Consider the following 23,828-nt stretch of genomic DNA (forward strand, 5'->3'; position numbering starts at 1 on the left):
AGGAGTATCTGCATCTGGGGATATCTCTGAACCCACCAGGACTGTCATGCCAGTTGGTAGGTTAATTGGGGCTGATAAACGTTATCTTGTTCCTAATGAAGTCAAAAAGATATTGAGCGTTCATTTCAACAGGAGCAAAACTGAGTGGTTGAATTTTATGAACAAGGCTTGCAAAAGTGTCCCTAGCCTATTTAGAGACATTTCTTGGGAATTTAAACATTTCTTTCCCTTAGCAGGAAAAGGAATTAGGCACCTAAATCTATTTGGCACTCCTGAAAGTCCCAAAGTCCCTCGGACCATCAGTGGCATTGGCTGGCATTTGGAAACAGGACCCTAACTTCTAAAAAACTTGGTTACTTTGGAAAATTTTATCCCCACACCCTCTGCAGTCCCATGGCTTTGCCTAGGGACACTGAGGAATTTGGCCATAGTGACCTGTCTGTGTAGGCTTTCAGGTTCTGCAAGGCTGATATTTTAAAACAGTTTCTACTTTAATTTTGGGAGCAGGGCTGATGATGTCTTAGTAGGGAGATATATGTTCAACTTACTCAAGAAAACACCATATATTTGTGTTATTAATGGTGAAATAGTCACTAATATCAGCATTTAAGCTGGTATCTTATTAATAAATACTCAAATAGGGTGGGAAGAGTTAAAGGCACAATAACTGTGCCTTTCTCCAAAGCTTCAGTACACAGGGTCTTCCGCACTGGGCATGGAGTAAGCACATACCCTCCTGGAGGATTGGGATGTAGAAAGGGGAACTTTAAAGTTCAGCTTCCATACCTGATGTCCCCCCTTCTCTGCTGTTCCGATAGTAAAGCATGACTTTTATCTGGTCCCCCTGGTCCTGCCGTGGTGTTCAAGGGCCATCCAGGCTGTCCCTTCATTCTGCTCTGGTCCACAACTATTTGGTTTTCACTTCTCACTCTGTTATACACAGATCCGGACTACTCAACTGGAGAGCCTAGCTCTTTCTCAGATTTCTACAATCAGAAACCTTATTGTTTCCATCCCTACACAACTAGGAGACAAGCAATCAAACAAAACAAAATAATATTTGACGAACCGATTGCAGTGAACTGGGGTGTGAGGGTGGATGCACCTGTGACACCGCCTTAACGCTTTCTGAAGGTTGGCCCACACTAACAGGTTTGAAACACCCCAAAGAGCATCAGAGCAATACGACTCTTCGCAAATCTTCTACCCTTCCAGGAACACCCCTCCTTGTGAATAAAGGTCCTCTCCCGCCTGCATTACCATTGCCACATCTGCTTGGAAGATCTGCTTGATGAATTTGTTTTTTGAGGAATGCACCAGCTGAATGATGTCTCCATGCAGTGTGTCCCTGTTTTTCTCCAAGAAACCTAGAGAAACAATGGGACAACATGTAGATAGATGACACAGTGCAACATGGGCAGTATGTGCCCTGCAAGCAGCCGCTGGACTACTGGCTGTTCTTGGGGAGGTAATGGGAGTAACAAAGGAGCAAAGAAAGGAGGACCAAGAGAAGGAAAACAGAGGCACATCTTGAGACTGGACCAAAGATGCATGCAGTGCAAAGCGCTGCAATTCTGTTGTGGGCACACACGAACAAAACAGCATCAAATTCTGCACCTCATGGGCACCGCTGAAGGCCCAAGCCATTGCAGCCAGAAAAAGAGTACATTGACGTTACTATGAGCTACCATCCTGCTCTGCCCCAGAGCAGCGGCAGCTCACCTTCCCCTGAGCATCCCCTCACACCTGCAGTGCCCCACGAGCTGCCCCATACCTTTTGTTTCGTAGTAAACAATTCCAGCAAAGTGGTTAATGCCAAACTGGGTTTCATAGTTGTTCTTCGGAGGAATATAGTTGGTGTTAAGCTTGTGCTGGGAGTTCAGCTTGTGTAACATGGTGGCATCTGTACCCTGTGCATGCAGGAAAAGATCTGACATTTAACCAGGGTTTGTCCCATTAAAATAATTTCCCAATAAATAGTGCATTTCTTATTTGTCTCAGGAGACAATGTGTATTTATTTTGAGAAGAAACGTGTTGGAAGGGATATCTCAAGTGCAGAAATTAAAGAAATGGATTAGATATCACTGGTATGTTGTGCTATATTCAAGATAGTGCTCCAAAGGGAGCATATTTAACATTATTTTCTCTTAAACTTCGTCAAAGGCTTTCCTTGATCTTCTTGTAGGCATATTCTTCCATCAGAAAGACTAACTTGTTTTAAGCCTGGTTATGGTTCTCATGGAAGAAAACGTGACAGAGCAATAAAAACTGTGAATAGGAAAGCCATTGGTGAATGTGTGTTTGGGGCTGATCAGACCTCTCACAGGGTGCTGGCATGCGAAGTGCAAAGGAGGTGAAAACAGGAGAGTGACTGGCAGCAGGGCTGAGCCCAAAACACACCTTGGGGAACTTGCTCTCCTCGTCGATGAGGGAGATGATGTTCATGGGCTTGATGGCAATCATGTCCAAGGCATCCTGGTTATCAGTGAACTCAATGTGCTGCCAGTTGATGTTCTCCAGGTTGTACTCCTCCTGCTCTAATTTGAAGACATGGCGCACAAAGAACTGCTGCAGGTTTTCGTTTGCAAAGTTAATGCAAAGCTGCTCAAAACTGTGGAGGGAAGGTCAAGGAAAGGTCATTTTAGATCCACCATGGTTTGTCTTTCTCCATCTCTCTCCATGCTTGAAGCAATACTCTCAGACCACATCAACCACTCAGTAAGGTTGCTGTTGGGTGAGAATTTCCTTATCTGTTCAGATAATCAGTTTTGCTCCTCCAAGACAATGTTACAGCCATTATACATGTGTAGCCTAAACGAATCAGTTTAGGAAACATGTTGTCTGCTGCAACATAAAAGGATTAGCTCTGATAATCTCTCATATAGAAAAAGGCTTGGCCCAGCCCACTTCTGTTCATCTCAGCAGAGGTGCAAGGACTGCAAGACCTTGAGCTTGGGGTGGCGAAGGAGGGTTAAGACCTGGTTCTCTTTTTGCAGGCTCCATACCTGTTCACAGTGAAGTTCTCAAAGCCAAAGATGTCAAGGAGGCCGATGGATCTCCGGACACTTTTGAGTTCCTGGGAAGGGGGTCTGTAAATTGCAGCATTGATCTTCTCCACGATCCACACAAAAAGCCGCCCATAAATTCCCTGCAATATCCCAAAGACGAAGATTACTGAGACCGGCCAGCGGTTTGCCCTGCTAGTCTGCAGCACCACTTCACTCGTGATGGCACAGGCTCCCCTAAAGCATGGCCAGCAACTGGACAGTCCCTGAGGACACACTCACCAACACTGATACCAGACTCTTGGCATAGTTTAAATCTTCAAGAGCCATTATGTAGATCAAGGAAAATGGACCAGAAAGCCTAGATAAAGGACAACCAAAAGCAAAATTCCAAATTTGGATAGTCTTAAATTTCTGGTCTATGGACTCACTGTAAAGCCAGACAGTCCTTTCCTTGGTTTCTAAACATCCTTCTGTACAGATCAGCAGAGCCACGTTATACTGCTAGACAAGCCAAGGACATCTCACCTGGACAAAGTGCTGACTTAAATGCTGCATCACTGTCTGAACAGTCTGCTGATTTAATGAAGCAGCTATTGCTGCTTTGGTAATTCAAGAACTCCATGTTTTATGGTATTATTCATTTCTTTTGCACACGCTACAGCAGTGCTACCAGGAGGGGAGCCTGGTCCAAAGGCCCATCACCACTGGAGAAGTCAGAGTCTGGATTTGCAGACTAGTTAGGTATCAAACCAGCTGGCTTGATGTACCAGTTCTGATCTACCGATGCTTGTTTTGCAGCCTTACATGGGGCTGCAAATAGCACAGCAGTGATGCATACCCACCTCATTAACCTTCATCACCCCAAAGCCTCGGGCAATGCTCTCTCTAGGTGCTCTGATGACTGCTGTACTGCTCTATCCCTATTCCTATTCCTGTGACGTTCAGCTTTATTTACTGCTACAGACATGCCCAAATCCTGAAATTCAGGTGTGGGTGTTACAGGTGTTGACAGAGCTGCTCTAATTTGTAACAGCTGAGGATCTAACCCTACAGCTGAAGATGGGATGTTTTCCTAAAGTTGAGGTGAAGTCTTTTCAGAATGCTGGCTCCTTCCATAGGTCACCTTTGAGTATAGACAGTCTCAAGTCCAGATTGCAAATCCCCTACTATCTAGACTCCTTCCATCTCAACTCTTTGTGCATTCTGGTAAGAACATAGTTTCAAGGCCATCTGCTAATCTGAGCTCACACAGGCACCAAGCAAAATCCTTTTCCTGTGCCGAGGTTGCTCTGGTCTCAAAACTGGCAGATTTCTTCAGTTTATCATCAAGAGCAGAAAGGAATGCCCAAAGATTTACCTTTACAAAAGCGTCCCTCACATCCAGCGCTTGTTCCATGCTGAGAGGGGTGGAGACGGTCTCACCCCTGGTGATTATGGTCCGGCTGGTAAGGCAGTTCATCACGTCCTGAGGGTCAACCTGGCAAAGACAGCACCAAAGACAGCTATTGACTTTACAACACAAGGTGTCCTTACAACGGCCTGGGCTATTGGCTTGAATGTGCATGGCCAGAGAGGAACAGTGCAGCCCCCTACAGTGGGAGATAATTGACTTCTCCTAGCTGTACAGGGCAAATATCTCAAATCATGTCACAAGCATTTTCAGAGAGAGTAATTAACATATTTATACAGCATTTTACTATGGAAAGCGTTCTTGTGACATAGTGTGAGATGTTAACGAGGTGTGGGGAGAGAAGACGTCAAAGCAAAGCCTGCAAAGCTGTATCCTACTATCATAAATGTAGCTTTGCATCCCCTTGACCTCTGTTCATACTTCTGAGATCAAGCCAGGGAAATGTCCACCCCTGAAGTACATGAAAACAGCCTGTAGACAGCTGTGGATCACACTCTGGAACCAGCGGTGCCTATGGAAATGAGATGGCGTCCTTGAGGGAGCCCTGTTACCTGCTGGGGATGCTGCTGAAGAGTTCTCCAGCCACTGCATGGATGGTTTGGGTGAGGGTCATCTCACCTCACTTCAGATACACCCAGTGTAGGTGACATCTCTGTCTCAGCTACTGTAATGAACCCTCTTTACACCAATGAGGGAAACACTCTGATGTAGAGACTGAACTCTTTTGGATGTCCTTTTTAGGAAAACGTGTCACCAAAGTGTCTGTTTCTCCCCACTGGTGTGAAGGGGAGCTCAGACACCCAGCTCAGACGGACACGCTCACCTCCACACTGCCCGGGCAGGGCAAAGTATGGCTTACCTGGGTCTCCTCACCCTCTTAGAGCTGGTGGTGCAAGGAAAGCCTGGCTCAGATGAAGCTTTGACACAATACTAGGAAAGCCTGGCTTGGATGAAGCTTTGACACAATGCTAGAAATACAGGAATAAGCCAGAAAGGGGACAGCAGCACCGCAGAGCCGCTCACCTCCAGCAACGACGCCGCAGTGATTAGTGATGCTGACTGAACAACCTCACAGGCATCCAGGTTGTCGTAGGTCCGAGCTGGGGGAAGAAAGGCAGAGGGAAAACCATCAGTAAGGGATGTGGCTCTGTAGAAGGTGGATGGGGTGAGGAAAAGGGCCTTTCTCCACTGCCTCTATGTGATGGCCAGGTGAAATGTGGCCATCAGAAGGGAGAGAAAAGTTCATGTAGCTGCTGGAGTCCTGCTGCTGGCTGCAAAGGACCTGTACTCTGCTCTACCAGCCACCCTAAATGACTGGTGGGGTAAAAATATTTCTAGTGTGTAAATGCTTTAGGCTTCTCTCTTCTAAAGAGGCTTTTTAAGTCACTGTGTCATTTCTGACAGTGGGGCGGTTTGGTACCTTTACAAAGCTATATCCAATCCCACAGGCACTTTCCTAATACTCCGTTAGCCTCTCTTTGCAAAACCCAAGTCTACTAAATGGCCTGTGGCCATATTCAACCTCCCTATGTTCAGAAAAGGTGGAAGTCACTGGGCATACTGGAGTGTGGCAGCCCTGCAGAGTGGGCCGGCAGACTTATTCCTCCTTTCTTGTCCTTACGTGCTACAAGAAGCACCTGAGCCCTGGCATGGCACCATGGCAGGTGGTCTGGATACAGCCCTCCGTCCCTAAGCTTGGCTCCCTCTTACTGTGCAGAATAAAGAGTAGCAGTGCGCTGGACCACATCCCTGTGTTTTGTCCTTTTACCTTCGTACTGCAGGTTCCCCATGTGCAGGATGGCAGCCAGCAGCTTGGAGATCTCCCAGTTCTCTGTGTCGGTGAACATTAGCACCTTCATTGCGGAGCGGATATTGGCGTACTCCTTGCTGTCATCTCTGCCGTCGCAGGTTGTGCAGTTACCCTGGGGAAGCGAAGAGGTCGCACAGTGCATGGGGTAAAGCAGAGAGCATCCGGGTGTAACCCTACGCTATCCATCATTTCCCCCTAAATCAGCAGACATTTTGTTTAAGGGATGAATAAGCAAAAGATGTTGTTGAACCTGTGGATCTGGCTCTGCCCTTTGGTGTATGCTGTGATTCGGTGCTCAGCCTTGTGACCTGCACTTATCCTGCTGTCCCCAGCTACGCTGTGTCTGGCTGTTATCAGCAGAGGACAAAAAGTTCCCTGAGATGGGGATAAAGAGCAAGAAGGAGATGTGCTGGAGGCTCCCACTGATCCAGCTAGGAAGTTAGAAAGCCTTGCTGATGATGGGCCAGCCTTAATTACACTTGCTTCTCCCAGCTCCTCCACATTGCCACACTGGTATACAGGGAGTGGGGCTGGAAATTGCTGGCTCCATCAGGCATGTGGAGCAGAGACAGCTCAGCACCATATGCTGCTGAGAAGGCATCATCCAGCCAGGCACTCCTCCCCATCCATCGCTGCTGCAAGAGCATCGGGTCATATCTAACACCCTGCTTATTTCCAAACAAATGTCCTGGGCACCAAACACCAAAACCATCCAAGTCTGTGTCCTGCATCACAGGAAGAGTGGAGATAACCTGGTCTATACCCAGGGTTAAGAGTTTGCACTAAAACTGTGAGGTTTGCTGTGGTGGGACAAAGAAGTACCACAAGCCCTGTGGGAAAGTCATAACCAGCAAAGCAGCTCTTGGCCACGGAGGATGCACCTCTCTCTTCTTTCTCCCTCGCTAACGAGCTCTCACCACATCATCCCACCAAACCTCTGCTTTGCTACACTCTCACCATCGCAAGGTAGTTGTAGTCCGTGGCTTTCCCAAGCCCCAGCTTCTTCTTCTGCTCCATTGTCATTCCTCTCAGCATGCAGTAAAAAACGTGGTAATTCCTCTCATCCTGGGCCTGCAGTAGAAGAGCAAGGATCAGCTCTGCAAGGAGAACAGCATCGCAAAGGTCGACCGACCAAGTGCCAGCTCGGCAGATGTATCACCTCACCTGCCTGCAGACCCGGGACTTCTCCAGCAGGTACTGCTCAATCTTTGCCCCCTCGATGGCTCCCCTTTTATTGAAGTGGATGTCGATGTACTTCCCAAATCGGCTGGAGTTGTCATTACGGATGGTTTTTGCGTTCCCGAAAGCTGCGGGGAAGAATTGCAGTGGGTCAGAGAGGACCTGATGCAGGGAGAATCATGGATCTGGTCTCATGAGCAAAAAAAATAATCCAAAGAGCGAGGCTGAGAGGGTAAAAAGCAGCCCCAAAGATTTTCCCTTAAGTTTGGCTGACTCAATTTCATCTCGGTGAAGGAAAACAGGATATATTGCAGATAACTGTCCTCAGAAACAGAGAGGAGCACAGAGAAGGAGGCCTGGGAAGGGGGTGACCTTATGCAGGAAATACAAGAGGGTTGCAGGCTGGTAGGAGGATGCTGCAGTGTGCGAGGTGACACACTGTGGGAAATGACAGAGCTGCTGGTGAGTGATTTGGTGACTGAAAGGGAAAGGAAAGAGCTCATCCTTTAGGGAAACACAGAGGACTAAGCCAGCCTCCAGCAGTAGACTTATCCCTGCAAACAGTCTGTGTACAAAGAAAGGTACCCATGTCCATCCTCGGTGTGGGTGTGGACCGCTGGCATGAGCACCCTGCCCAGCATGTCCTGGAATTTATGCTCCAGGATTGCTGGCAGGTGATGGAGATGTATTTGAAATACAGAGCCTCTCTTCCCCTCAATCCTAGCAGTGATGAAGTGCACTTTCAAAAACACCCTGTGTGTATGCCACGCACCGCGATGCTTTACCACGCCAGTGGTGGGGCAGCCCTGCGGTGCCCTGAGACCTTCACTGCATCTTCATGCCACGACTGAAGGAAGCTCCAACGGAGCACAGAGAAGGAAAGCTCAGCCAGTGACTTTCTTGTCTGCTCTGCTAATGTTATGCATGGAAAGCAGTTAGGGAAGCCGTTAGTTATAGTCACATTTCTGTTGATTCCTAGGGGGCTATTTACCAAGCAAAACGCTGCTCTCTGTGAGTAGCAGGGGAGGTAAAAATAATGTTATTCTTTAAGGAAAGTGCTATTTTTCTGCTTAAGTGTAAATGGTCCATTTAGCATCACGCTGGGGCCAGAGGGTCGAATCACCTATTTAATTTACAGACATCCAATTAAAACAGTGGGGTTGATCACAGTAACAGCTTGCCAATGAACCTATTGAGGCCACAAGCTGATTCTCATTATCTCGTTCTTTCCTGAATTGCTTTTATTTCTTTTTCTGCATTCTGCTGCCATTCACTGATCTTGGAAGGAAAAAGTGGGGTTTGCTATTGTGTATTGCCAGCACAAGGTGTTTCATCTGTGAAGCTCTGGTCAAATTAATCTCATGTTCTGCTGAATCAGCACAGAATAGGATTTTTGCAGCTATGGTCAAATAAAACAAAAAATTAGTTAGTTGAATGAAGCGCTTACAGGATATTGGTGCTCTGCATACAGTTATAATTCCAGCACTGGAAGAGGTGGTGAGATTTTTTTCAAAAGAGCTTTGTGTATTTGGTGATCAGCATTTGTGAAATCCCAGACTACACAGAGAATTAGGTAAAATACAGGTTTCTGTTTTGAAATTTGGGGGGAAAAAAGTACTCGTTTAAGTGGAAAAACCTAATTTTTCAATTTTAAGTGAATAAAACAATTGAAAAAATTTTCAGGTCAGCTGAAAAGTTTTGCTTTCAACAATAGTTGTCAAAAATATTAACAGAAAATTTGAGAGCCCAAATCAGAGAATATTAGTCTTCTGAAAAATAAATTCAGGTTGCAAGAAACTGAATATGTTGTTTAACAAATGTTTACATCATTGCTTTGATTTTTTTTTTTATTTTGTCATTTTTTGAAACTCAAAATGCAACAAGTGACTTACATTTGACCACATTGTCTGTTTCCTGAATCTGATTTTTTTTTTTTTTTTTTTTTCCAGCAAAAAAATGCCTCCATTATCCAAGGCCTCACCTTCCAAGATGGGATTTGCCTCCAGGACCTGCTGCTCAATCCAGGAGTGCTGACCGCTGATTGCTGCCAGGAACTGGAGAATCAGTTTTGTGCTTTCTGTCTTCCCTGCTCCGGATTCACCACTGCAAAGCCAACAGGAATTGAGGTCAGTGAAAGCCCTGCTGCATCCCTGCAATGTTCCTCTCTCTGTCTCCAAAGGGACTGCTGTCTCTGTGCCTCTTTTAGCATAGGCAGGATGAGGCCACTAAGGTTGAGTTTCCAGCGTCCCAAGGACTGGCTGCAGGATAAATCGTAGGACATAGAATCAGACATCTTCCAGCCAAGATCCAGATTTTCTTTACAGTCCCTTTGGCCCGAGATGTTGGTTGAGTTTGGGTCTTTTCAGCAAATATCGTCATTCAATCAGCACTAAGAAGGTCATGAAGCGCTTTCAGACAGCGCTTTTCCAGGTATGATCACCAGACCATGAGCCAGTGGTCAGGGTCTAGCTGGTCCCATGAGGCATCTTCATCACCTGTCTTGAGCTGCCAAAATGCACTAGAAGGCAGACTGTGAAACGCTGCCTTTGAGTGGCAGGCACTTTCACAGCTCCCCTAGGCTTGTCCTACCAAGGGCCAGGTAGGAGAGGAGAAGATCACGGGCCAGGAAGCAAGAGTTACTCCTCAAAGCTTTCTCTCCACTGAAAGATAAATTTCATTATCTTGAGATGGTACAAGAGGAAGGGCTGGGCAGAAAGCTCTTGGTGTGAGTCTGTGGCCTGTCTGATATATGGGGTAGTCAATATAAGGGATTGAAATGGACCTTTGTGGTGTTCAGTAATCAGTCCTGGCCCCATGGCTGCGTTGCCTCACTTCACAGGGCTGGCTGACCACTGGCACACTGCATCACGCTTGGCCTTGACTCTCCTCTGGGCCCATATGATGCTTTTTTAGCCCTGCAAAGTAACTGTTACTGCATGGTCATTTCAGTTGCATGTATCTGAAATGCTGTGCATGGGATGCTCCAGAGTTATGTTTTTATCCAACAGAACTGAGGGTAGGCATGCCTTGGAGCGAGGTGGTGCCCTGAAGGCACAAAGACTGTCTGAGGGTTCAAAATTTGATAGGATAGCTTTTGAAGGGCTAAGGGAATCAAATCTGGTTCATACCACCATTTGGGACAGATACTGGAGTGAACTATACCCGTAACTGTGACCAGGCATTTCTTGATGCCCAAGGTTGATCAGCTGAGAGAAGATCCATGCAGGGAGACATCAGTTCAGCAGTATGAACAACCACGGGTCCAGCAATCAAGCTTGTCCCTGGCCTGCTCTTGTGCAGAATATATAGATCTTTGCATCTTTGATGTTTGTAGGAGTATTGATTTTAAATTTAAAAGGGGAGGTTTAAGATAAATATGAGATCTCTTGGGTTGTAGGGTAAATACCAAAGGGTTGATATAGCATCTTTACTAGGAACGGTGACTGCAAATAGACTCTGCAGAGACTCTGCAGTGACCATCTCTGCACTGGCAATATGTGGATGGAAGACCTAATGGGTCACTCAAATTTCTGGTTCTATTTGATAAACTGTTCCCTATCAACCACGTTGCAGGTGCTCAGTATCCATTTTCAGCATATGGCCCATTTGGAAATTCACCAACTCACCTTATGATACAGCACTGGTCCTTGTTGTTGCGCTGCATGTTGAAGTAGCAGTTGTCAGCAATTGCGAAGATGTGTGGTGGCATCTCACCAATCTTTTTGTTGGTGTACAGGCGTATCTGCTCAGGTGAGTAGATGGGTAGGAGCTGGTAGGGGTTTACTGCCACCAGGATTGAACCAGTGTATGTCTGGAGGAGAAGCACATGAAGGTTATTGGGACAGTGAGATGTAGCTGAGAAGCTTTGGCAGCTTGGATGGAGTGTGGAGGCCAGAAAAATCAGGGCTTTTCAAAAGCTGGATGAAAGATGATGTTCAAGTCAAAGATGCTTGCAGGGTGGAGCCTGAAGCAAAATTGGAACAGAAGTCCCAAATGATCTAAATCAGCTCATACTCAGCCCTGCTCATGCACAGCATGGATTCAAGCCTTAAATCATATTTTGGATGCTCCTCAGTTAAGATTCAGAGTTTCAAGACAAGCTTATATTTGCAAAAATATCGCCAGAGCCAGCGCATATCCATACATACCTATCGCATTGCACAAATTATGAGAAACTAGAGATGAAAGAAACCTGAAGACCATTGCTGTATCTCAAAGCAGGACCAGCTAGATCCAAACCATTCCTGACAGATGTCCATCTAACCTGGTTTTGTAAATCTCCAACAGAGCTGCTATGCCTCCCTCTGCCATACGTTCTTCTCTACCATCTCTGCCTAACCAAATCTCTCCATGCTGCAGTTTAAACCCTGTCATGTGCACATGGACATGGCCCACAAAGTCCTGACATACCCCTTCTCAGCTATTTCTGAAATTTTGGAAATGGCCTTTAGTTCATCCCATGCTCTCCGTGGCACTTGAACAAGCAAAGCTGTCCTGGGCCTTGGGCAGCAAACCTCTTTGTAATGTCTTGCTCTTTCATTTCTGCCCTTCCAGGAGCCATCTCTCTCAAGCCTCTTACCAAACGACTCATCTTGCTCAGGTGCAGCTCTGAGGTGAGGAGGTTTGGCCACATCCCAAGCTCAAAGTAGAGAACATGGATCTCCTTCCTCTACTTCATCTGTCTAAAAGTTACTGTCTGGAGCAAGCGACTTAATGGGGCTCCATCTTGGGCTAACCAAGGGGCATGAGATGAAGGCTGCTTTCACTCCATGACTTCAAAGGAGCCGAGTCCCCTTCTCTAGGCTAACTTCTGACAACTAAAATTACAAGATTAATATCACTTTTTTTCCTGGTGGGACCAGCTGTGAAAGTGCCCCCACTGCCGCATATGTACTTTTCAGGAAAAAAATAAAAAAAATTTCAACATAAAAATAATCCTTATGGGTTTTTAACTGCATGGCCTAAAACCAACAAAAAGCCTTTGGCACGAAGCGGCAAAGTGGCACAGGCAAGGATGCTTGGGAATCAAGAAGAATATCTCTCCGTGCTCTTCTGGCTGCTCCTCTTTTTGGGTATATTGCAAACTGACTGATGAATAAAACAAGTCTGAACTGTTTCTCTTTCCTGGAGGCAGCAAAATAACTATGACTGCTGGTGAGAGGAGTGGAAAGGGAGACTTGGAGACACAAGCCCCAGGTCGAGTTTCTCCCATCAAGCCCAGTATCCCCCAATCATGATGGAAAGGGCTTGAGTGGAGTGAGATGATAATTTTTTTAATTTGTTTGCCACCACCTACACAACGCTTCCCACCAGCTCAGGCTTCCTGAAAGGCAGCCGGTAGGTGGCAATTGCGTCCTGTAGTAGGGATGCTCAAAGCCCTTAGGGACTCCTTGCTTTCCAACCTCACGGCCAACACCAGAGAGCAACTTTCTGTTCAGTCCCAGGTGAGGTTTGACTTTACAGTGGTAACTGAGAAAGGATACGATAGTCTTCCCTGTAAATAGGGGGTTACGTGCCAGTAAAGGAAAAAGGGTCTTTAAGCTCAAGAATGAAGTTGTCACAAATCCAAAGGGCAGAAATTGGCTGTGAAATCACGTAGACTCGATGTTAGAAGAAGGAGGCGTTGAAATAAAGGAGCAGAGAAGTCTCAGAGCAGCCTTCAACAGGGAGAGAGCAGGTAAGCTTAGTGCTCAGAGAAGAAGTGAGTTCAATTTCTGAGTGGAATTATGTCACCAAGATCCCAAATGAACCCCAAGACTCCTTCCAGTCCTGGGTGAGATACTTGGAAGACTGTTTTCCTCTTCTTATAATTTATTACCAGGTGAATTTTAGGGACATTCCTAATTTTCATTGAGCCTCTTTTTGAAAAGACTGACTCTTTGCAGATGTCTTTGAAATCCCTGCATTTCAGTCACACTGGTCTGCCCTGCCCCGAACGCAACCAGCGAGGCTTTTAAAGGAGTTAACCATTAGTTGCAGGAATGTTTTCAGGATGCTCTCGCTGACCCTTCCCTTGTGATCCACAAAACACTTTGTCAGCATGAACTCTGGTACTATTGCTTGTTTTTGTAGGTCATTCCTAGTTGATAAATACTCACAATTTGCCCAGTTCTCACAGTTGATGGAATGCAAACCTTTGTCCACTCTGCTGATGTGGGGCCGAAGGACACCACCAAAGAAATATTCTCTCTCTGGTTTCTATTGCTGGGTGAAGGCAAAGCCCTCCTGTCTTGGGAAAATAAAGCTTTACCACTAGGCAGGGGCTCTGCCATAGCTGACCACAGGAACCACATCTCAGAGCAAATTCATTACTGCCAGCATGACCTACATTTTAATTAGCCCCAAACAAATCCTTTCTGAGCCTACTTCCCTCACTACCCAGAACACCATGGCTGACTTCATCTGGATTTTTATGGGGTTAAAGCTCTACCAGACATTACTGCATTTTGGCAACCTTCAGAGAGCAGCAGCAGGCATTGGTTTCACCTCCAGATAAAGAGATTTAACCTCACTTGAGTCCAAACCACCCACCAGACACCTTTGCTATTCTGCACAGTTTCTCTTAGTGCATGCAAGCCAAACCGAGGGCAAGAAGCTCTTGTTCAAGTTTTCCTTATTTTGCTGCAGAAATTTCTTTCCTTCAAGTTGAGGCCGTTACCGAGAAGCACTTACAGCTTTAACCACATTCACAGGTTGGGGACTTTCCAGCTCTGGGAAGGTGTCACAACTTCACCATGAGGGTCAAGCTCTGCAGCAAAGGGGATGATGCTCTCGGTGCCTTTGTGAAGCAGCAGCAATGATGGTGCAAAGTAAATGAAAATGCCAGAATGGGGAACAAGTGATCCAGTGGAAGGCATGACAGCGATTGCAAATGACAACGCCAAGAGTCATACTTACCCTCCCGCCGCAGTTTGTCTTACAAGTAAAAGGTGAGGGAGGAGAAAAAGGAAAAATATACTTTATTAGAGCAGAATTACACTCTCCACAAAGCTAAGGAGATGAGGAAACAAGAGGGACTGAAGTCCCATTGGAAAAGTCACCCTTTACTCAGCAGGCTCAGAAATCCTTTCAAGCAGTGAAGGTAAAGTCACACTGAGCTTCACCATCTTTAAAACAGAGCAAATTATACCACAGAAAAAAACACTTCAGGGGACTGGGTATCCCCTACCCACATGGCATCTGTACGGTACCTTGGCTTTGCAAAACTGCCACCTATATTTACCACATTCCACACAAATCTACTCCTTCCAGTGCCACCACTCTTAAAAGATGAGATCTAAAGTTGGGTTCCTGAGCCTCCAACACCACACGCGTAGATAGAGGTGGTTCACGTGTCTCTCTATCAAGCTATGTGCTCAATGTCATTTTGAGAGTGTCATTCTGATATTGAGATCACACTCATTGCTGCATTGTGCCCAGGATCGTGTGCTGGCACTCCAAATCCGTTAGTGGTGTGACATAGGGACACCAGGAGGTACACATGGACACCACTGAAATATATCCAACATGATCCCAACTTTCTCGGAGAGCAAGAGAGAGCTGTGGGAATCCACTTGGTACCACTGCAGGGTGCCCAGAAGCAGGAGAAAAAGGGGCAATGCTCAATGGACAAAGACATGTTCCCTGAGTGAGCCAATCAGCTACAAATTGTTGGCTATCTGTACTTCCTGGGTGGCATTCAGGTTGCTTAAATTTAGTTATCCACGTGAGTACTACATCTGATGTTGAAGATGGACATGCTCTGAGCTGGTGGGGCTTGGACTGTAGACCTCCAACCTGAACTTCCAACATAACTTTTCGACGATACCCAAGCTCCAGCCAGCTCTAAAGCAATCACCTCATCCGACAGGTACTGCTATTTGCAGGGCTGAAAGGCAGTCGTGGCTGTATTGATATCTCTGGTGACTGCCATGGGTGCTTAGTGTATGTGGAGACACCATCTCAAGTATGAATTTGGGCTGCTAACTTTTGCTAGTTTATCATTATAAATGGCTGTGGCTCCCTGAAGAGAGCTCTAATACGAATAATTTTCTGGTCATGCCTTTTTCTCTAAACTGACAATACAGGGGACCTAGGCATCACGCACAACAAATAAGGTGCCTGAATACAAGATGAATTTGGGGGTCGTTATTCTCCTTCAAGCTTTGGGGACTCAGGGGTGCCTTTTCAGCAGCCATGACCCCTTCCTGTAGGACTGAACTCCATCTCTGAAAGAAGAGATGGGTATCTTCCAGAGCTGGGGGCAGGGAGCTGTCAACCATATCAACAGCCTGTGTAAGAGAGCGGTGTGTTCTCCATCACCGCCCAGCTCTAATCCAAAACCAACCTATCAAAAGGCACTGGACATCAAGCAGAACAAGCAGACTTGATGACAGATAAAATCCTGGATATGGACTCTCAGCTTATGCTATCTGGGAAGTCTGACTGTACTACAATTCCCTCTGGTCTAAAAATCTAGTAGCCTCTAGAGACTCTTAAAAATAAGATTACCAGGTGGCTTTGAAAAGGATTTCAAAGGCACAACAGGCACTCACCTGAGCATCTGAAAACTGTAGGATTTGAGAGCAATACCAAATTGTCCATATTTGCATAGGCTGAATACATGGCAAACACACAGACACACTCTGCACTTCGGCCCCAAGAGTGTGCACCAGCCTACACTGCACATAGCACACTGATAAAACCAGCACAGAGGCCTGAGTACTGACTCCTGTCCTGCTGGGGAAGTGGCCTTTGTGATGCTATTGCAGAAAAGGGATGCAGTTCTGGCTGGCTCCCTGTAAAATCCTGAATTTCTGAATGTCTGGTTGGGTTGGCAATGCTGCACTGGATCCATAGGGCATGACATGATCGAGCTGACCTAAGGAAGGACTCTGCTGTTCCCAGAGGTCAGCTGTCAGGACCCCAGGAAACCCACAGCTAGTAAGTCATAAACACAGATGGGGAAGGTACCTTAGAGCTGTTCTGGGAGTTGCTCATTTCATTGCTCCCCGCTATTTCATGCACGGACCTCCTCATCCTTCCTCCACCCCTTGCACCCCCAGCAATTGTTGTCTTCACCCACTTAGGTTGAATGAGTTAATGGTTCAGGGGGAGACGGTAGAAGGGCCACATCCAGCATGCAGTTGCCAAAGGCTTTTGCTTTAGGATTACTACAGCATGCACGAGGCCTGGGTTGAACTGCTTATTGTGTGTGCAGAAAGTTAAAGCGTGTCCCCAAAACTTCTACAGGGGCTACACAGCAAGGTGGCATGGACTTTGCTCATTGCCCAACTCATGGGGTCTTTCACTGGGGCATCCATAAACTCTGCAACGTGTCCTCTACAGTGCAGAAGCCCTCCACCACTTGGATCCAGGTGAAAGTAGAAACCCAGATGCTCAGTTCAATCAGGGTTTCCCCCACATGGGTTCCCCAGAGCTAAGGAGAGCAGCGCAGAGCAAGAGGTGGAGGTGAGGAGGACACTCACATAGATGAGGTGCTCCCGATAGCGGATCAGCAGGTTCCTGAGGATTCCTGCCTCGTTGAGGTCCCCGAGGCGGATCATGTCCTCCACTCCATGGATGGAGGTGGGGTGCATGGGTTTGATGTGGCTGGCATTCTGCGGGGAAATCCAGTGCTCCTAGGAAGAGAGCAAGGGCAGAGAAAGAGAAGTCAAATGAGATACCACTGGGATGAGAGACAGAAACAGCCCACCTCAGACAGAAGGACCAGATGGAAGAACATACACAGGAGAGCACTAACACACAGGTCACAGCTTCTATTCCTGGGGCATGGCAGTGACTGATTTGAAAGATTCGTAGCGGAAGAAGGAAAACATCTTTTGGTTCACTGGAGCAGCAAGAAACATGAGACATGAGCCATCCTGGCAGGAGCATCATCCAGGGCAGCGCGGACAACCAGCACATCAGGGGAGTTTTTAACAAATAGCAGATTTGTTCTTCCCTTTACACAACTATGTTTTCACATCACTAGTTAACCCTCTGCCACAAAATACTGTTGAGCAGAGAAAAGATGGTTTAGAAAAGGAGAGAGGGATGCACAGGGGTGGCAAAATCACAGTTTTATTGGCAGAGTGTTGTTTAGACTGATCACTTCCAAAGGGCTTCAAAAGCCACTACAAATTGGACACAAGGACCCTGCGGAACTAAATCTCTTTCTACCATCCTTGAAGGGAATGAGAGCATTAACAATTATCTCAGGCTGGGAAAAAAATGTCAAAGGACAAAGATCCTCTCCTTGTGATATAGATGTTACTCTGCAACAGCCACCACTGCACAGAAGAAGAAGTGGGAAACTGAAGGAGAGCCCATGTTTGGGCACATCCTGTCCTGGTTGGAGGTCAGGAAGGACTGGACAACAGCAGAGGAACAGCAGGTCAAGGTGAATTTTCTCAAAGCACTATCTAAATGTGCTTTGGAGGCTTCTGTTGTCATTGTACTCAAGAAGCTTCTCAACATTTCACTCCCAAGACAGCCACAAAAGTAGGGACACAATATTATCTTGTCTTTACAAATAGAAAACTATGGCACAGTTGATTCCCAAGGACATATGAGAAGTCCATGACAAAGTCAATCACCATGACCCTATAACCCCTGGTCTAGCCAGGCCATAGGGCTGAAAAAAGGGTCATCACAACCATTTGTACGTACATTGCCTTCATCATCCACAACCTGGATCTGTCCAGAGTCACACAGTTTAACCACCGCTCCAATGGGGACGTCGAATTCCCGTCCGGTTTTGAGGTCCATCCACACATAATCCCCCTGGAACCAAAGAAAGGACAGTTACACTCAGGGCTACAGAAGGTTCAGCATCCTTTGGGATACAAGTTGCTGATGTTTTGTACCCAAACCATCGGTACAAGTCAAATGGCTTCCTTTGCAAACCACCAACTTCTCCTTTTTCACAGATGCTCCACACAGCACACACCCATGGCACTGTCTCTCCGTTTCATGAGCTCATGAGTGGTTACTGCTCACAGACTGCATCCAGCAGCAAGCCGGTTACAGAGCAGTGACACAGGCAGAAAAACCCACCCAGGCAGAGGTTTCCCTCTGTGCAATGTTCAAGCCTAGAAAGTCACGCTTAGGAAATGGGTTTGAGCTGTGGAAAGTCTTGTCTGGAGGCTTGTGGCACAACTTTTCATTGCGGATAACCACCATCAAATATACATTCCCCTATCTTGGAGACTGGTGAAAAGGGGATGACTAAAGAAGGGTTAAGAACGTACCAGAGAGGTAGATATATCTACTTCTTCAGGAGGTCTCCCAGCTACAGTGATTTGTAGGTGGGCTTTTTGCATTTAATACTTCTCAGCGGATTTTACCTACTGTGAGCATGTCCAGTTGCTTCCTGAAGCCGTGCAAAGTTTTAGCATCCGTAATCTCAAAGGAAGAGTTTAGCTGCAAATAGCGTGAAAAGTTGTGTCCTTTTGCATGTTTCAAATGTTTCACCTCTTTCATTTGAGAACTCTGTGTTTTTGTTTTGGAAGACACAGCAAGCAGTTGACCCCTATCCACTCACTCCATGTCACTGGTGATCCTATAGACCTCTGTCAGTCCTGCTGGGCAAGGACTATCTGCTCATCAGCTCTGCAGATATTAAATTACTCAAATGCAAAAAGGCTTTTAAAGAAGCTGCTTTCCTCAATACAAATGCAAACCGCAAAATAAACCCCAACTAAACTCCCAAGCAGGACCACACTGTTTGAAACAAAGCAGAATTATTTCCCATCCCTATTCTCAGTGTGAAGAAGTGCTAAAATTGGGAGCCATCTAGTTAAATCATTGTCAGGCATGTTTGCATCAAGCAAGCAAATGTACTTTTTCACGCAGCTGAGTTTAATGTCGTGAACTTGTAGACCCACCTAATGCCACCTCCCTGGGGGCCAGCTCCACTCCTATCTATTAAGCACAACGGAAATGCAATTTCTACCTTTTGACATCCTGAAAAACTGCTGGGAGAAGGGAAAGTGAAAAATAGGAGGGATCACTTTGCACGTGCTCTGATATAACCCCTTTCCTGAGCATCCACTATCGATCATTTCTGTAGATCGAGTATTTCAAGATTGGGTTTGACCCAACGGGCTGCTGAACAACCTTCAGCTCCACTCCGGGTGGTGGGAACTGGAGACATCTAGCAATATAGCGCATGGTGAAATGTTCACCATCCAAGTCATCGCTCACCAGGAGTTCTGAGAGATGCTAACCTGTCGGTGCCGCAGGGATGTAAGGCTCTACCTGGGGACCCGCACGTGGAGAAACACCACACACGAGGAGTCCCCAGCCATTTTGTGGGAGACTCCACCGTTGGCAGCTGCTTGCTAGGTTTTGTGTGGGATGTCAACAAAGCCGTCCTGCTTACATGGAGCTGAGGATCCAGCCCTTAGTTTGGGTTTTCTTTTTCTCGGAGGGTTGTGTTGCAGCACTGTTATAAGTATCTTTACCCAGCTCATAAAAATATAATATTCAGATCTTTTTCTCATTAACTGCCTTACCGTCACGTCTCATAACTCAGTTAAAAAGGAAAGAAACCCATCTACTGAATGCAGTAAGTCATGAATAGATACTTTATAAATCCACTTATATTAATATATATTTGTTTCTTAGCTCCTTCGATCCAAGACTCTCAAAGCATTTCGGAGTGTTCAGCACTGTTATCCTTACTGCATAGCTGGGCAAATTCATGCACAGGGTGGGTAACAATCAAGATGTCAGCAAGAGAAGAGGCAGGTTGCTCAACCCCTGCTCAGCAGAAAGCTCTTCTGACACCTTAGTAGCTGCATAAAAATTGCTCTCGATCAAGAAAACAGAATTGTAATGCTGTTTTGGTTTTTTTAAAATCTCTAATTTTAAGGAGCTGTAAGAGCAGCCTGCTTTGTATGTTCTGTTACTACACAGGTGAGATAAAAAGGCAGTCTGCCCTCCCCAAGGTAAATTGATACCGTACTACCACTAAGACAACTCCTGTGCTCTGCCTGCCTATCGCACACAGTGCTCATCCCCTCAAAATGCTCTTTCAAAACACATTGAAATGCAGTTCTTAATACTGGTGAAAAAAGCAAGTCTTATGGGATGGGCTAAGCTGGTATGCTCAGAAAGGTCTAGGGGTTTAAAAAATAACATAACTTATTAAGTGCCAAACTATTTCCTTCCCTGACTTTAATCAATTTGACACAAAACCCATGGAAGGCAGTTACACTCCTTCCGCTGATGCAATCACCTTTGGATCAGCCCAAAAAGCAGCAGATATATTGAGGATTTCGGGGCAAATCAGGGTGATTCATGCATTTACCAGCTTGGGCAGACTGGCTTATAACTTGCATAACCTGCCTCATGCCTAAACTGAATGTGGTTTATTTTCCAATACCCATGACAAGAGTACAGAAGAAGCGAGAATACCGACAGTCACTTTAAAATATCAGCGTGGTCCAACTCTTCCTCCTCACGGCAACCGCCAGGTGCTAGTGTCCTTCCAAAGGCTCTGGGGCAGACCCTCGCGACCTCACAAGCTATGGGCAATGACAACCAAACAGTCGTGCAAGAGGAGGAATCACCATGATGGGTGAACATACAGATCAACACAATTCATGAAGAGGATCTTTAGGAGGAGCTTCCAAATGCAAAGAGCAAGAAGGTTGCACCACAGGGGAGTTTGGGGGGGGAACAAAGACTCAGGAGGAAGGTGAGAGAAGCTGACACAAGCAGTATGAGGATCCCATCAAACAGTGAGACCGATTTCAAAGTAGCCTGAAAGCTTCCAGCCATGCTCAGAGCTTGGCATCCCTTATCTTACCGCTAAAATGGTCGTGGGCTTCAGGGCCTGGTTGACATTGCGGAGCAGTGTCCATTTGCCCTGGTCTCTCTCCTGATCTTCCACCACCTCAGGGCATGGCTGCATGAAAACGACTTTCTTCCTCTTCAGCATCTCCAAAACCTTGCAGTGGTATTTGTCCCTCTTTCTGCTTTCTACGTATTATATTCCACCATGAATGTCAGAGACATGCGGTCGGTTTGCTTTAGACCTCCAGCATGACCATGCCTGCTGCTTGCAGGACACCCTCTGACCTGATTCACAATATGGATCTTGGTAAAGATCTTCTCCTAGCAGAAAAATTTCCATGAACCAGCCATGGTCCTTCACTGGCCAGCTAGCATGCTCACTTCATACGACCGGCACGGCAGGACTCTCAAAGCAAACTGAACAACTTTGCTTCTCTTCACTTCAATTCTTCCAGTCTCTCCAGTAAGGGGTGATACTTGGTCGGTGACCTGAAGGACACTGCAACCACCCGTTCTGGAAAAATGACTGCAGGATTAACAGAAAACCTCTTCATTTCCCCGTGTCTTCTCTCTGTTGCCCTCCTTTCTTAGTGAAATAACCGTCTGCCAGCTTGAGGACTTTCAGCACAGAACATGCTCCGGTACTTATTAATCCACAAATGCAGTCAGTCCCCATGCAACACATGGCATTTAATTAACCTAATACCTTTACATACCAAATTAACCAAAGCGCAGCGGGAACTCAAAACCAGAGGCCATCTGCATTTTCTTTAAACTGATCGCCTTGAGCAGATCCATAGCAACTGGATTTTAAATAATTGAGTGGAAGGTGCCTGGAGCAGCATGGCCTCTGTCCCTATAGGTGAGAGGAGAGCCAAGGCTGTGGATGAAAATGTGCTGAGCACGAGGACTGTGGAGATAAAGAGGTCACACTGACCCTATGCCCGGCTGCTCTACATACCCACTTCTGCAATCTCTCCTTCTGTATAGGGAGGACTGTTCTAGTAAGGACTAATCAGAACTGCTGACCCAACCAGAAGAGCACAAGGCATTTCACAGTCACCTCAGATTTGCCTTTTCTTGTCCTATCTTAGATACACTTGAGATTTCTCATTTTCATCTAGGAAAATCTTTTCTGGTCATTTAGAGTATTTAAGGCCACTCTAGCGAGGTCCCAGTCTCTTCTATAGAAATTTTGAATCTAAATCGATGTCATTTATACAGACCAGAGCAATACATGACTAGCTAATGCTGCAACTGCTAAGCTTTCCATGCCATTTTCATTGATCACTATTTTAATGCAAAACTCTACTAATGCCTTGATTCCACAGGACTTTAATCCATTTGTCCATGACGGAGAGGACATATTCTTGGTGGAAAGCTTTCTAGATGAAGAAAGGCTTTATAGGTCCCTTTGATGGGACACAGTCATCAAGGACAACGGTAGATGATGGGTACGTCAAACTCATACCGAGCTACTTAGAATCATAGAATCGTTATGGTTGGAAGAGACCTCAAAGATCATCAAGCCCAACCATAACTTCTGCTCATCCAAGAACAGCAGCGACAACAGTGAAGCAATCCTTGCCCAAAGGGCAGATAACTTTGTAGGCTTAAGTTGTATTTCAAAGCCCTGAAACAATAAGGTGTCTAATTCTTGAGGCTGTGCAGGTGAAGTAAGGAAGAAGTCGAACCTCATGGATAAGAAGCCAGGTGAGAGATTAATGAGATGGATGTCCGCCAAAGCAGCAAACAAAAATTTACATGAAAGGCAATAGTAACGTAGGGAGAATCAGAGAATCAATCACAGGATCGATTAGGTTGAGAGACACCTCTGGGATCATTGAGTCCAACCTTTACCCAAGGAGAAGGAGACACAGATCAAACGTAGCAATCTCATGGGAGATGTCTAGCTCTGGCTTGGTCTGAACACACAGTGATGTAAATGGCTGCATTTTTCCTCCCCTAGAAAGTAGAAGATCGATGTCAAATCAAAGCTAATAACCGATGAGAGGATGCATGTGGAAGGAAGGACTGAATAAATATAGAAAAAGAGACCCATAGGATGGGTTCTTTGGATTTGAGCTGGGTCCTACAGATGCTCTTTGGTCATCAGCACGCCGCTCCTCGCTGCTGTAACTGGAGCAGTGTGGGAGCAGCAGAGCTGAGAAAAAGCAGCCAACGTATTTATCTCACTTTGCACTGCAGCAGACATTGCGACCATCGCTCAGCTACACCCTACATTTCTGAGCCCGTGTATCTCTGTGTGCTACCAAAGAGTACGCTGAGGAGCAGAGGAGTGGAACTATTTGCCCTAGGTTATCCTTGGAGCAAACTGTGCTTACTTTTTCCCTGACACTAGGGCTGCTGAAGGTCTGTAATTTCACACATTTCCGCTGCATATTTTTTTGCATCGCTCCTGTGCTAGCAGAAGGTTTTCTGGGGACTCAAACAGAGTCACGTGTGTCAGCCAGAGGCACTTGGGCTTTGCAGTGCTGTCTGTCTGAATGGCCCAAGCACGCTGCCTCCTGGAAACGGGAAATCTCATCCCTCCAAAGGGATCACCCGGCTTGGAAACCAGCCGCCCTTCTGTACGCATCAAGGGGCAGAGCAACGGCACTAAGCCTCCTCTCAGCA

At 46.3% G+C, this 23,828-nt stretch overlaps 1 protein-coding gene across 1 annotated transcript in view; it reads right to left on the bottom strand.

Annotated features, from left to right (window-relative positions):
• The window catches only part of LOC104166544 (unconventional myosin-VIIa), a gene marked incomplete at its 3' end in the record, with an annotated part of 44,285 nt that extends 23,015 nt beyond the window's left edge, over nt 1-21,270 (bottom strand). The window contains exons 1-14 of the mRNA XM_009706511.1: nt 21,205-21,270; nt 18,060-18,173; nt 16,877-17,029; nt 11,036-11,220; nt 9,391-9,512; nt 7,395-7,537; nt 7,188-7,301; nt 6,189-6,342; nt 5,444-5,520; nt 4,367-4,486; nt 3,007-3,149; nt 2,402-2,612; nt 1,775-1,910; nt 1,261-1,367 (exon numbers count right to left, since the gene is read on the bottom strand). Coding sequence (XP_009704813.1) covers nt 1,261-1,367; nt 1,775-1,910; nt 2,402-2,612; nt 3,007-3,149; nt 4,367-4,486; nt 5,444-5,520; nt 6,189-6,342; nt 7,188-7,301; nt 7,395-7,537; nt 9,391-9,512; nt 11,036-11,220; nt 16,877-17,029; nt 18,060-18,158 — 1,764 coding nt within the window. The remainder of the gene's footprint in view (nt 1-1,260; nt 1,368-1,774; nt 1,911-2,401; nt 2,613-3,006; nt 3,150-4,366; nt 4,487-5,443; nt 5,521-6,188; nt 6,343-7,187; nt 7,302-7,394; nt 7,538-9,390; nt 9,513-11,035; nt 11,221-16,876; nt 17,030-18,059; nt 18,174-21,204) is intronic.
• Between the last annotated feature and the right edge of the window lie 2,558 nt (nt 21,271-23,828).

Source organism: Cariama cristata, unplaced genomic scaffold (genome assembly GCF_000690535.1).
Source record: "Cariama cristata isolate BGI_N322 unplaced genomic scaffold, ASM69053v1 scaffold12690, whole genome shotgun sequence".
Lineage (NCBI taxonomy): Eukaryota > Metazoa > Chordata > Aves > Cariamiformes > Cariamidae > Cariama > Cariama cristata.